The sequence below is a fragment of the Lissotriton helveticus genome, chromosome 5_1, assembly GCF_964261635.1.
Source record: "Lissotriton helveticus chromosome 5_1, aLisHel1.1, whole genome shotgun sequence".
Lineage (NCBI taxonomy): Eukaryota > Metazoa > Chordata > Amphibia > Caudata > Salamandridae > Lissotriton > Lissotriton helveticus.
Window position 1 is genome coordinate 1,833,369,728 of NC_136065.1, and position 14,508 is coordinate 1,833,384,235.

The 14,508-nt window shown below is 45.8% G+C and overlaps 1 protein-coding gene across 1 annotated transcript in view; it reads left to right on the top strand.

Annotated features, from left to right (window-relative positions):
* Positions 1-14,508, top strand: part of LOC144752812 (uncharacterized) — a 762,950-nt gene that overhangs the window by 344,769 nt on the left and 403,673 nt on the right. The window contains exon 3 of the mRNA XM_078640662.1: positions 6,946-7,126. Within this exon, the coding sequence (XP_078496788.1) occupies positions 6,946-7,126 (181 nt within the window). The remainder of the gene's footprint in view (positions 1-6,945; positions 7,127-14,508) is intronic.

Consider the following 14,508-nt stretch of genomic DNA (forward strand, 5'->3'; position numbering starts at 1 on the left):
TTTTAATGAGAATTGAAGTGTTTCCCCTCTGATCCCGATAGCCTTGAGGATGGTGGGGGGTGGAGGGTGGGAGTGTGGTATAGGGGTGGAGAGGGATGCGTCAGACAGGTAGGGGGATTTTGGGGTGCAATGCAAACAAGAGCGCTAGGAACGAAGTTAACAGAACTAGTATGGAACAACAAGAATATAGGCGATGGCTAGGTTGAAAATCCTTACTGTCAATATATGTGGGCTTAATGATATTAAAAAAAAGACAAAGAGTGGCGGATGGAATACAATCATCTGAGCCAGTATCATTTGTATGCATGAGAGGCATCTGGAGGGGTTGCAGCGGCATTTATTCAACTCATTCGGATATAGGCTGATTACAGCAACAACACAGGGTGCAAGAATGAGGGGAGTGGCTATTCTAGCCAAAGGGAGTGGGATACGGTTCCCAAAATTGGCAGCTGATAAATCTGGCCGTTGGGCAATCACAGAATGCCAGTATAACAATGATAAGAAGATGACATTATGTACTCTATATGGAAGTGTATGTGACGATCCGATGGTATTGGACTACGTTTCTAACGAATTGGCGCATTGGCCCCTTCCGTTGATTGTTTGTGGGGATTATAATATTAATTTAACCTCAGATTGGTCATTTGATTCTGGGTATAAATATAAGGGGAGGAAACCAAAATGATTCCAGGCTGTTAAAAACCTGTGTCAGACCCATGGTCTGATAGACTGTTGGCAAGTAAAACATCCAGGTAATCCTGGATACACTGTTTTTCCCACCCACATTCTACTAGGCTAGATTATATGTTTATATCTGACATGTTGTGCTCAAATTGCCGCATCGAAAAACTTCCACAGGTACTAGCGGATCATAACCCTTTAATGTTAGATTTAGATATGGGTATAATAAATCCTAGTACATCAATCTGGACCTTTGAGAGGGCTTTGCTGCTGAATCAGGATTATTGCAGACACATGAGTGAGTGGATTCCCGGGTTCTTGGAGGACAGCTTTGGATTACCACAATCGATGTGGTGTGGGACGCTTTAAAGGCAGGGAGTTTTTTGCTTTCTGACCTCACGGTTTTGACTCTGTTTTTGCTGGCTTAATGTCTCTGCGCCCTTTTCCCTACTCCTGGTCAGTGGTAAAAGTTCAAGTGTTCCTGTTGTAAACTGTGTTATGGATTGGTGTTTCCATGATTGGCATATTTAATTTACCTGTCTGTCCCTAGTAGAGTGCACTGACCGTGCCAAGGCCTCTCAATCAAATGCTGTTAGTGGGCTGCATCACTGGATTGTGCCACCCACGCAAAATGGCCTGTAAATGTAACTCTGGCCTGCCATTGCAGAGCCGGTGTGCAGTCTGGGACTGCCATGTCGACTTGGAAAGTGTACCCACTTGCCAGGCCCTAGCCTTCCCTTTTTTTTTACATGTCAGTCACCCCCAAGGTAAGCCCAAGGTACTCCTGTGGGCAGGGTGTAGTGTATGTGAAAGGTAGGACATGCCCTGGTGTATGTGGCATGTCCTGATAGTGAATTACTGCCAACTTTGTTTTTCACTATTGTAAGGCTACCTGTTCCCATAAGACAGAATGGGGAGTTTGTTTATCATATCTTATAAACATAACTGGCCCTGGGAACTAGGTAGAAAAATAAAGTTTGGTATGTCTGAACTCAGAATCTAAAGATTCATCTTTTAGTGAAGGTGATTTTTACATTCTGTGTTTGAAAATACCAATATTAGAAAGTAGGTATTTTCTTGCTCAGCCATCTAGTAGGCCTCTGCTGGGGTTGTGGATTGACTGTCTGAGTTTTGGATGACAGGGACTGGGGAGGAGCATGGTTCTAGATAGTCTAGGTGGGTCAGGAAAGGGAAAAATAGACCTGGACTGCATTTAGAGTAGGGGGAGGAGATTTCTTTTCACCTGAATGGGCCTGGTCTACCTCAGAGAATGCTGGCTCCACCTCCTGCCAGGAAGCCACACCAAAGAGGGCAGAACTGGTTCTGGCTGGGAACAGACACTCTTGCGTGAGAGGACAAAGGATTTTGGGCTATAAAAAGTGGGGCAAAACCAAAGGGGATGATGGACGGAGTGTCCGAACATTCGTATCAGAGCACATTCTCAGCCTGTGACGTCCTGGAGAGAGGCGCATTGGATCGTAACTCTCTATCTTCCAGGAGATTTTCTCCGGAAGATCTGGGTCGGATTTTATCATTTATCCGTTCTCATCTTAAGCGTGGGGCATCTCGGCGAGAGAGCCTTTTTGGATCCTAATTCTTTCTATCCAGGAGACTATCTCCGGTATTCCTAAGTCGTCTTTTCAATCTATAGATTCCCGGTTCTGACGTCATTGCCCACATATAACTTCAGCCTGACTTGTTTATACGCACATGCAGACATCGAATAGTATAGTTTACCTACACTAATGTGATTTCGACGGCTCCATCCTTAGAGATATTCCTACTCACATGGCTACACACATCAGGGTGTACCCACAATCTTGTAGAATCTTCATTTAAAGTAGAGACTCTGTTGAAGCCACAGTATATCATCGCTGAATTCCAGAATAAGTTAAATGTGCAATAGACGGCCACCTGATGAAGGCGTGTATGCCGAAACGTGCGTTGTAGACATCTGCCGCACTGCCTGAATCAACGTTTCGTCTATCATATGGATTTGTATATATTCATGTTAGCTGTTGAAATTAATTCTTTGGAATGACCATTTTGTATCTTATATGCATAATTGAATTTTTGTAATACTAAATAAATCATGAACTATACAGAAAATAAGTAAATACATTTATCATGTTAATTCTTTTTATGTGTACACATTGTTTCAATTAGGGTGTTTCTTGATTACATTTAAAATATCCCACACACTGAGAGGTATTCTTATGAATAGGCCTAGTTGAAATGTTCTCTAGCTATAATTTTCCAATACTAGTTGAACATTGCAAGCACTCACCCCCAGTCAACTGATCTGGGTTTAATCCATCATCATTCTTTAGCTCACTCCGCCACCCCAGTTCAGAAATGGCCATATGCAAATCAGTCAGACCCTGTGCCTCATGGGAACAGTCCAGCCCGAACTGCCAAGCAATGTCTTCCCTGGACGGTAAACAAGCATCCTGGGACCGGTTTCGGGCTCATAGCCCTCATCAGTCAGGCTTGAATCCAGTGGCAAAGTGAGCAAGGGACCAACGTCTGGGCATACCCTGCCAACTTAGGGCGAACAAAGCCAAACCAAAGGGGATGATGGACGGAGTGTTGAACATTGCAAGCACTCACCCCCAGTCAACTGATCTGGGTTGAATCCATCATAATTCTTTAGCTCAGTCCGCCACCCCAGTTCAGACATGGCCATATGCAAATCCGTCTGACCCTGTGCCTCATGAGAACAGTCCAGCCCAAACTGCCAAGCCATGTCTTCCCTGGACTGGAAACAAGCATCCTGGGACCGGTGTCCGGCTCACAGCCCTCATCAGCCAGGCTATCTTGAATCCAGTTAGAGAAAAACAATGGTTCTGTCGGAATACACAATTACATTGAAAATATACTGTATACACAACTAAAAAACACGATTCTAAGAGGAAAGAGTGAAAAACAAACAACTGACCACAAAAGAAGATATAAGCAAATTATTGTATTTTAACCTTCTTAACGGTTTGAATCGGTTGAGGCTGTCCAGAACATACAATATATAAACAAACTGTATACTTAAAAAGTGAGTCGTGACTGGTGACTGGGTGCTCAACGAAAGATTAGACAGAAAATATAGTCATGGACATACATATATATATATATATACACAATATTTAAGTCATGCGAGTCCACTATTAATTACACTTGTTTCAAAACGGATCAATTATTTCTTTTATTTGTTGAAACTTAGTATGGACCGATACATAGACCGAACGTCGCCGTTTCGACCCTAGATATGATGCGCTGATTTGTCTGCATCTAAAAACGGGTCTTCCTCGGGACTGCAAACGGTTGAACAGCATTAGAAGGGAGATTCTATCTAAGAGGTGGCTTCAACTGTAGTGAGGAGAATGTCAGCCGACAAACTCTGACTTATTGGTGGATCAAGATACCTTCTTTGAATTTAATTGGTCCTTAACACCAGGCGGTGAGAAGATCCTAGCATTTCTTTGCTGCCGTGGCGATCATTTGTCGCTCAAGTGCGGGAAGTCTTACTCGTGCTCCGATGCTTGTCAGAATATCTTGAATCCAGTGGCAAAGTGAGCAAGGTACCCACGTCTGGGCATACGCCCTAAGTAGGCAGGGTATGTCCAGACGTGGCCCCCTTGCTCACTTTGCCACTGGATTCAAGCTAGCCTGGCTGATGAGGGCTGGTCGCCTGAAACCGGTCCCAGGATGCTTGTTTCTGGTCCAGGGAAAACATGGCTTGGCAGTTCGGGCTGGACTGTTCCCATGAGGCACAGGGTCCAGACTGATATGCATATAGCTGTGTCTGAACTGGAGTGGCAAAGTGCGCTAAAGAATAATGATGGACTGAACCCAGATCTGTGACTGGGGGTGAGTGTTTGAAAAGTTTCAGTACTCCGTCCATCATCTCCTTGTATTTGCTTTGTTTGCCCTCAGTTGGCAGGGTATGCCCAGACGTGGTCCCTTGCTCACTTTGCCACTGGATTCAGGCTAGCCTGGCTGATGAGGGCTGTTAGCCCGAAACAGGTCCCAGGATGCTTGTTTCCGGTCCAGGGAAGACATGGCCTGGCAGTTCGGGCTGGACTGTTCCCATGAGGCACAGGGTCAAGACTGATTTACATATAGCTATGTCTGAACTGGGGTGGCAAAGTGCGTTAAAGAATGATTATGGATACAACCCAGATCTGTGACTGGGGTGAGTGTTTGGAAAGTTTCAGTACTCCGTCCATCATCTCTTTGTGTTTTCTTTATTCACCCCAAGTTGGCAGGGTATGCCCAGACGTGGGTGCCTTGCTCACATTGCCACTGTATTCAAGCTAGGCTGGCTGATGAGGGCTGTTAGCCCGAAACAGGTCCCAGGATGCTTGTTTCCGATCCAGGGAAGACATGGCTTGGCAGTTCAGGCTGGACTGTTCCCATGAGGCACAGGGTCAAGACTGATTTGCATATAGCTGTGTCTGAACTGAGGTGGCAAAGTGCGCTAGACAATGATGATGGATTCAACCCAGATCTGGAACTGGGAGTGAGTGTTTGAAAAGTTTCAGTACTCCGTCCATCATCTCCTTGTGTTTGCTTTGTTCGCGCTAAGTTGGCAGGGTATGCCCAGACGTGGGTCCCTTACTCACTTTGCCACTGGATGCTGATGAGGGCTGTTAGCCTGAAACCGGTCCCAAGATGCTTGTTTCCAGTCCAGGGAAGACATGGCTTGGCAGTTCGGCTGGACTGTTCCCATGAGGCACAGGGTCAAGACTGATTTGCATTTAGCTGTGTCTGAACTGCTGTGGCAAAGTGCGCTAAATAATGATGATGGATTCAACCCAGATCTGTGACTGGGGGAGAGTGTTTGAAAAGTTTCAGTACAAGAAAAGCTGGAGAAGTTTTGAGGCTGAACTACCACTTTGCTGAGTGCTTTGCTGTGTTGGCTCTAGTGGCTGCTTCTGTCTTGGGCAGTGAAAAGACTGGACTGAACTTTCTGCAATCTATTTTTGTGAGTTTCTCCAAGGGTTTGAGGCAGAGCTTGCCCCCTGGTCAAGAAGTCTCAGGAACAGCAAAGACTTCAAGTTCTTCTTCCCTCAGCACTGGGGACTGTGTGTGTTGTGCTGCAACAGAAGAGAAAGCTACCCGACGCCGTCTTCAACGCCACTGCCGACTCCGTGTCCTGAAGGCACCACAGAGGGCACCGCCGCAATGCCGCACTGCGACCCTGGTCTCACCAACGCCTGCTGATGCCGCCACTGAGCCGCTGCTCGCACCGCGACCTTTGAGCACCGCACTCCACATCGCCTCGCTTCAGGACGCTGCCTTGGTATCCCCGATGACGCAGCTCCACGCCAAAATCGACGCTGCGGCTTGCACCATGATTCGAGGGCAACGCTCGTAAAGTTACACGATGCACCACCCTCATCCCGCCCCGCAGCCTTGGCCTACCAACGCCGGCGCCATCGACTCCAGTTCGTCAGCCAACAACAGCGCTTCAGTAACTACGACGCCGCTGCTTGCACTGTGACCTGCCAGCACCGTGACGAGCACCAAATCACTTCCCACCGCGACCCTGGTTTTACCGACTATGCCATTTGACGCCGCCACCGAGCCGCTGCTCGCACCGCGTACTATGGGCATTGCACGCCACACCACTGCTCTTCGCACCGCAGCACCCAACGCCTGTTGATGCCAGCGCTCCTGACTTCAACTGCGAGGAGTTCGATCTGTAATGCGTGTGACTTCACTTGACCAACGACTCCATCACAGACTTCTGGAACCGAGAGGGAGCCATCGAGTTCAAAGAACTGTTTTTCAAGTTTATTGTGATAACTGAAGATTTCTAAGTACTGTGTTGTGGATTTTTTTTATCGTTTTTGGTCTTGTCTTAAGTGTAGAAAAATATTGGATACATTTCTAAACTGGTGTGGTGTCCTTTTGTACTGCTTACACTGTAATACTATTGGCTATGTGCAAATGCTTCACACACTGCCTCTAAGATAAGCCTGACTGCGCATGCCAAGCTACCAAGGGGGTGAGCAGGGGTTATTTTAGGAGTGTGACTAGGCAGAAGGGACCCTACTTGGATAAAGTTGCAAGCCCTTGCCAACTAGAGACCCCCATTTCTAACAAGAAATGTGTAAAAAATAAAATGAAAACGCTGCTCATTTGGTTTCTTCTACTCTATGCACACAGTTTGTGTCACATGTTGAGCCAATGTATCCTAATATTAACTATTGTGCATTGCGTTGACTAGACAGTTTATGCTATGCTCTTTTCTGTCCATTGCCACAGGAAGCATCTCGATCTGAAGATGGACAGTAATAGTAGACATTCTTCAGTGGTGATGCCAGGTGTTCCATGGTTGTTGCAGTCTCATTGCCTTCTCCCTTTCCTCCACATATCCTTTGAAGCAAATCCACCAGTGGTTCTCATCAACATAGAGAGTCGTGGAGAATGGCCATGGCACTCAAAGGTACATTGCTGAAAGTTGGTGCACACACATGATAATGTGGTACATATAGACCGCTGTCTACCTGGAATTTGACACCACACGTTTAGCCAAATGCTAAGTGGGTAGCTTGTGTCTACTGATGTCCGGTTTAGTCTATCATGACCTCTCAGGCTGCATACCTGAAAGATGCCCAACAAAGATTCACAGGAGTGTGTTTTTTTTTCTTCTCATTGAAATCTACAGGGAATGAATATTCATTTTCATTCTTAAAAGGCTTTTGCTTAGAAGCATAGCAATATCTGGAAGCTGTCCTGAAACATGTTAACCTGGGTGCTTAGATCAAGAGGAAGAATTGCTTGGATTTTGATTAATCCTATGGTACCTTATTTCCTACTAATGTTAAGAAACACCAGGCAGGGTTGATCTTCCAGTATTCCTGTTTAATTGCCTTTACAGACACTCATTAATATTTGCTGGTAGTGGATTTTTGGAATTCATTTTCGTAGACTAGAGATTATGGGCCGGGTGAACTAAATACTCGTTGCAAAAACAATCCTTATTAGGGACCAGTAATGTTGCGACCAAAACTGACCTATTTAATATTAGATCAGCTTGTAAAAATTCCATTTTGGAGTTATCTGACCTGCCTCATAAATATTTATGATGTAGGGGGAAATTGCTGGTTGGTGGCCACCACGGGATGGGTGGCATGCTAGCAGACTAACATGTCTGTGATTGCATTTAAGTAAAGTACACTTATTGTTTAAAATGCAGCCTGTTTTCCTTAAAGGAAACTGTATTTAATAAAAAAATCTTATAATGTTTGTTTGAGACTTGGCAGTGGACTCCTGGACCACGGCCTACTCCAACATTTCTTGCTTGCATTCACAAAGGGGTAAGGGTTTACCATGGTGCTCTTCCCTTTTGCAAATGGGCTAACACCTCAGTTCTGGAGTTGATAACTTGTCAATTGTTTGTAACCGAAATACAGTCGCAAAACATTGATTTTTCACTTACTGAGTCAGTATTTAGAAGGAACTCCCACAACATGCCCCTTAGCAATACCAAACTGGTATGGGCCCACAGTCCCGTTTTAGGAGTCGGTGACAGATTACTGAGTCCTAAAATGGGATTGGTACATTAGGATAAGCATTTTTTCAGTCACAAATAGGAAATCGGAGTGATTGCAACTGTTGAAATGCTTTGTACATCTGGCCCTAGTTCACAGTACACAGGCGGTATGCTAATATATTTACCAAACTGCACACATGCGCTTCCCTCTTTCTGTCTTGAAACTGATTGAGATATTTGGATATATTCCCGACTCTGATGGGAAGGAGACCAGGGTCTTGCTTTAGGCCTTTTTCCTCCTGCTACACAGGTGCAAACAAGCTCTAGTGCTTCCTGCTGGTCTCCAGACAACCTTTCCATGGCCTACGGGCATCCTTGCTCGTGCTCTGTTTGATCAGCAAAGCGGTTCAGCGAGTTTGACAATGTGTGTAGGTGTATATGTGGTATTATTTATATAGTGCATACTTTACCAAAAGGCACTGGAGCTATGCTCGCGGATCCATGATCATCCGATTAAGCCTTTAGTTATGGGGCCCGAAAGCTACTTCAAAATCATGAGGTCAACCAGGGTCCTCCTGTGCCTTCATGAAATTGCACTTTATGGGGTCTACTGTTTATAGCACACCTATACTCATTGCTTCATTGCTATTCTGAGTCGAGGTGTAGTATTAGAAATTTGCAAACGAGGATCTGACATCTGATAGTGGTCGCTACTGGCAGCATATTCTTTAAGGTATGTTTTTACCCTTTCTTCACTTCCAAAATTCACTTTCCAATGTAGGGGTTTTCATTGGGTAGAGCAAAGGGTTCTTTCTGCACAACACTTTCAACTCACTTCAGAAGACATCGCAGACTTCATCAGCCCGCACGCCCTCCCCTCCGCTGACTACATCCTCCTAGGGGACCGCAACTTCCACCTGGAGAACAACAATGACAACAACACCACCACCCTGCTGGACAACCTCACCAACCTCGGACTCAAGCAACTGGGGAACACCCCGACCCACTACGCCGGCCACACGCTGGGCCCCGTCTTCTCATCGAGCAAGCACATCTCCTTCAGCCACTCCACCGGACTTCATTGGACTGACCACAGCTGCGTCCACTTCAACTTCAGAAGAACCACCCGCAACAGGTTCCTCGCCGGAGCTGGGGCAAGATCACCGCCGAGCAGCTCACCGCCTCCCTCGACCAGAACCCTCCCACCAGCACAACGGACCCCAACGAAGCAGCCAGCAACCTCACACAGTGGTTGACCGCCTGCGCCGATGACCTCGCACCACTAAAGAACCCTCCCAGCAGACCAGGCTGCAAGAAAACCCCCTGGTTCACCAACGAACTCAAGGACTCCAAGAAGAACTGCCGTACCGTCGAGAAGGCCTGGCGCCACAACGAGACCACAGACAACAGGACCGCCCTCAAGCACGCCACCCGCAAGCACCACCAGCTGATCCGCGCCACCAAGAAGAAAGCACTCAAAGAACGACTGGACAACAACGCCCACGACAGCAAGAAACTCTTCAGCATCGTCAAAGAGTTCTCCAACCCCAGCGCCGGAAACAACGACATCACCCCCTCGCAAGACCTCTGCGACTCACTCGCCGCCTTCTTCCACCGCAAGATCGCCGAGATACACAACAGCTTCGGCGCACAGACCACGCACCCCACCACCGAACCAACGCCCGCCACCACCACCCTCTGCAACTGGACCCCGGTCAGCACCGAAGACACCACCCGCACGATGAACTCCATCCACTCCGGATCCCCCACCGACCCCTGCCCCCATCACGTCTTCAACAAGGCCGACGCCACCATCGCACCCCATCTCCGGGACATCATCAACGCCCCCCTCCTCACCGCCACCTTCCCGGAGAGCTGGAAGCACGCCGAGCTCAGCGCCCTCTTGAAGAAACCCACAGCGGACCCCACCGACCTCAAGAACTTCCGCCCCATCTCGCTCCTCCCTTTTCCTGCCAAAGTCATCGAGAAGACCGTCAACAGACAGCTCCCTGCCTTCCTCGAGACAAACGGATCCCTCGACCCCTCACAGTCCGGTTTCCGAGCCAACCACAGCACCGAGACCGCCCTGATCGCAGCCACCGATGACATCAGATCCCTGCTCGACAACGGGGAAACAGCGGCCCTCATCCTCCTGGACCTCTCTGCAGCGTTCGACACTGTCTGCCACCGCACCCTAGTGCAACGCCTCAGCAAAATCGGAATCCAAGAGAAGGCACTGGAGTGGATCATCTCATTCCTCGCCGGAAGAACCCAGAGAGTCCGCCTCCCCCCGTTCAGATCCGAAGCCACCAAAGTCATCTGCGGCGTACCACAAGGATCATCACTCAGCCCAACCCTCTTCAACGTCTACATGAGCCCCCTCGCAGACATCGCACGCCAACACAACCTCAACATCATCTCCTACGCCGACGATACCCAGCTGATCCTCTCCCTCACCAACGACCCCGCCACCGCCAGAGCTAGTCTACACGAGGGGATGAAAGACGTCACCGAGTGGATGAAGAACAGCCGCCTGAAACTGAACTCAGACAAGACGGAAGTCCTCATCCTGGGATCATCGCCCTCCACCTGGGACGATTCCTGGTGGCCCCCTGCCCTGGGCACCACTCCCATACCAACGGACCATGCACGCAACCTCGGCTTCATCCTGGACTCCTCCCTCTCGATGACCAGACAAGTCAACGCTGTCTCCTCATCATGCTTCAACACCCTGCGCATGCTCCGCAAGATCTTCCGATGGATCCCCACCGAAACCAGGAAGACCGTCACCCAGGCACTCGTCACCAGCCGACTGGACTACGAACACACCACCCAACACCTGCGAGACCTCCACTGGCTCCCTGTCGTGAAAAGAGAAACCTTCAAGTTACTCATGCACACCTACAAAAGCCTCTACAACACCGGACCCCAAAATCTCAACGAAAGAATCTCATGCCACGTACCCAAGAGAAACCTCCTATCCGCTGACCTCAATCTTGCCGAAACACCGCGCATCCACAGAGCAAGAACAGGTGGAAGAGCCTTCTCCTTCATTGCGACAAAGACCTGGAACGAGCTCTCGATCAACATCAGACGCACCCCCACTCTGCACATCTTCAGGAAGACCCTCAAAACCTGGCTCTTCGACTGACTGGAGCTTCAGCCCCGCTCCCTAGTACCTTGGGACCCTTACGGGTGTGTAGCGCGCTTCACAATTCCCTGATTGATTGATTGATGGATTGAAGCATCCCAAACTACTGATGGGAAAGCCAGATCTTGTGTTTTTTTTAAATTTGAAAATGATTAGTGATAATTCGAAATGGATTAGGAGACTTCCAGTGTTTGCAGGATTGACAATTTAAGGCTCTCTGGCATGCTTTTTAAAGTTTAGCACCAGTAAAAGGGAAGAGCTGTGGAGCGCAGCATGTGAGCAGATTGATGGATGAAAAAGGAAGTGAGAAATTTGGGCCCTTTATTTTGTATGGCTTTATGTGCCATAAAGCCATACAAAATAAAGGACCCAAATACTTTTAAATAAGACCTTTTTTGCTGTTGGCTACCAGTGCACTTTTTTTTTAAATGGGAAGAGATTTGGCATGTCAATATTTTTTAAAAATAGATGAGCAGCAAAATGTTATATTGTCTGAAGTGCTTGGGCAATTTAAGCGAGAGACTATGACAGTACTTCAGTTCTGAACTTGCTGTAACTTCAATAAAGGCAAAATGTGTATCTTTTAGTAATAACTTTTCTCTGAATTTTCACTGATGGAAAACAAGGAGAAGTGATTTTCGAAATGTGAAAAGGAGAGGTCATCAAGATGACACCCAAATTACGATCAGATTGAACCTGCTCGGAGAAAGGCAGGCCCAAGCATTGTGCGACACTAGTCTATTTACCATTTACGGCCAGCCGAACCAAGTACGCTTTATTGGACGTGAGCTCAGTGGCTGTTTGTGACTTGTGAAAGTGGTGGCGAGTTTGACATAGCAACCGAGTGAAACAAGCGAACCCCACCAGCCTAAGGGATTCGAGGGCGTTCTCCCGCTAGCAAATAGAGGGCCAAATGAGGTTTTTAAAGAACATTTTTATGAGGAATTAGGTGTAAAAGCAGTAAGGTTTATAAGGCAGTTGTGAAAGGGTATCCTTGAAATATTTAAAAACGTGAGTGCACCTACGTCTTGTGACATTAAATATTTTCAGTGTGCATATTGTCTTAATCAGGAAGGGGTTCTCTTAATCAAGTGATAATGTTCAGCTTGTGACTCAGATAATTCGCACTTTCATATGAAAGTGCACCGTATTGCCATAGAAAGATATACGATGAATGGAAGTCAGTTTGATGCATATCAACATTTATATCCAAATTCAAAAATCAAGCATCCAAATCTTTCAGGTACATGACAAAGTGTCACACACATGAAATTGATGGGAGTAAATTAAATTGCACACATTGACTGCACATGTGTAGATCTAAGTTTCCTTTCAACTCATTCTGTTTACAGATTTACTCAATGTATTAGGCTGTGCAGATGGGCATAACGTCTTAGGCCATGCTGCATAAGAGGGTATCAGGAAAAAGAATATGGTTAACAATATAACATGCAAATATTTTAATGGAATATAATTGTGTCACTTAATTAGTTATCAGGGAGAGAGTAAAATGATGGTAATAGGGTTATATGCGGATTACACCAAAGAACTGCATTTCAAAATGGATCAGCAAACTGTTATCAATAATATGCTTTTTAACAGCAAATACTTATGGTCAGATAAACAGAATGTGCCACAATATAAATTTTATTCCATAGTTTATTGTGAGTACTGTAGATAAATATTATGAAAGCGTAGGAGAAGTAGCAGCATTGGCTGGGGCATACAATCACAGAGTTCTACTGGAGACCAATGGGTCTGTGACTCTTCTCCCCCTACTCCATGAGGTTAGAAGCCTGGGTTGTCTTTTTCGGGCTGACCACAGCACAACACCGGTTAATCTGACATGCACAGTTCAGTTACACACCCTCATCTGGTCGTCCCAATCAACCACATCCTAGCAGACCCTGCCTTCTGCTTTGACGGGAGACAGAGCTCTGTGGCCCTAACCCATAAAGGAAGCTAAGTGAATGGTGTTACCAGTGGATCCATGTTGAAATATCTATATCAAAAATATCAATGAAAAAAATATCAATGTAAAAATATCGATAACAAAAATATCGCCTCCCTATACTTAAAATGGTAAGTACAGTGATATTGACTCAAAAATATCGATGTTAAAAATATCAACTTAAAAAAAATAACATAACTTAACTTAAATTAATTAAATATTATTATTATTAAATTAAATTAATTTTAATATATATTTTAACTAATTATAACAAATAAACTAAATGTAATTAATATAAACACAAAAAATGAACATATACATATATTTACTTAAATACATTTCATTAACTATTGTCTTTATTTAATTTATAAACTTTATTAATTATATAAAAATATATATATAAATAATTAAAAATATATAAAAATATTTAATATATTCTATATTTAATTAACACATTAAACTATTAAAAAAATAATACATACATTTAATACCAAAATAAAAACATTAATAGTTAAAACATTAGATAGCGGGAGGGTACAAGTTACTATTCCCGCTCCAGTGAGCGCAACAGTAAGGAAAGCGCTGGATAGCGTAGGGGTAAATATTACTATTCCCACTCCAGTGAGTGCAACAGTAGGGAAAACGCTGGATAGGGTAGGGGTAACATTTACTATTCCCACTCCAGAGAGTGCAACAGTAGGGAAAGCGCTGGATATCGTAGGGGTAAAAATTACTATTCCCACTCCAGTGAGTGCAACAGTAGGGAAAGCGCTGGATAGCGTAGGGGTAAACTTTACTATTCCCACTCCAGAGAGTGCAACAGTAGGGAAAGTGCTGGATAGCGCAGGGGTTAAATTTACTATTCCCACTACAGTGAGTGCAACAGTAGGGAAAGCGCTGGATAGCGTAGAGGTAAAATTTACTATTCCCACTCCAGTGAGTGCAACAGTAGGGAAAGCGCTGGATAGCGTAAGGGTAAAAATTACTATTCCCACTCCAGTGAGTGCAACAGTAGGGAAAGCGCTGGATAGCTTAGAGGTAAAATTTACTATTCCCACTCCAGAGAGTGCAACAGTAGGGAAAGCGCTGAGTAGCGTAGGGGTAAAATTGACTTTTCCCACTCCAGTGAGTGCAACAGTAGGGAAAGCGCTGGATAGCGTAGGGGTAAAAATTACTATTCCCACTCCAGTGAGTGCAACAGTAGGGAAAGCGCTGGATAGCGTAGGGGTA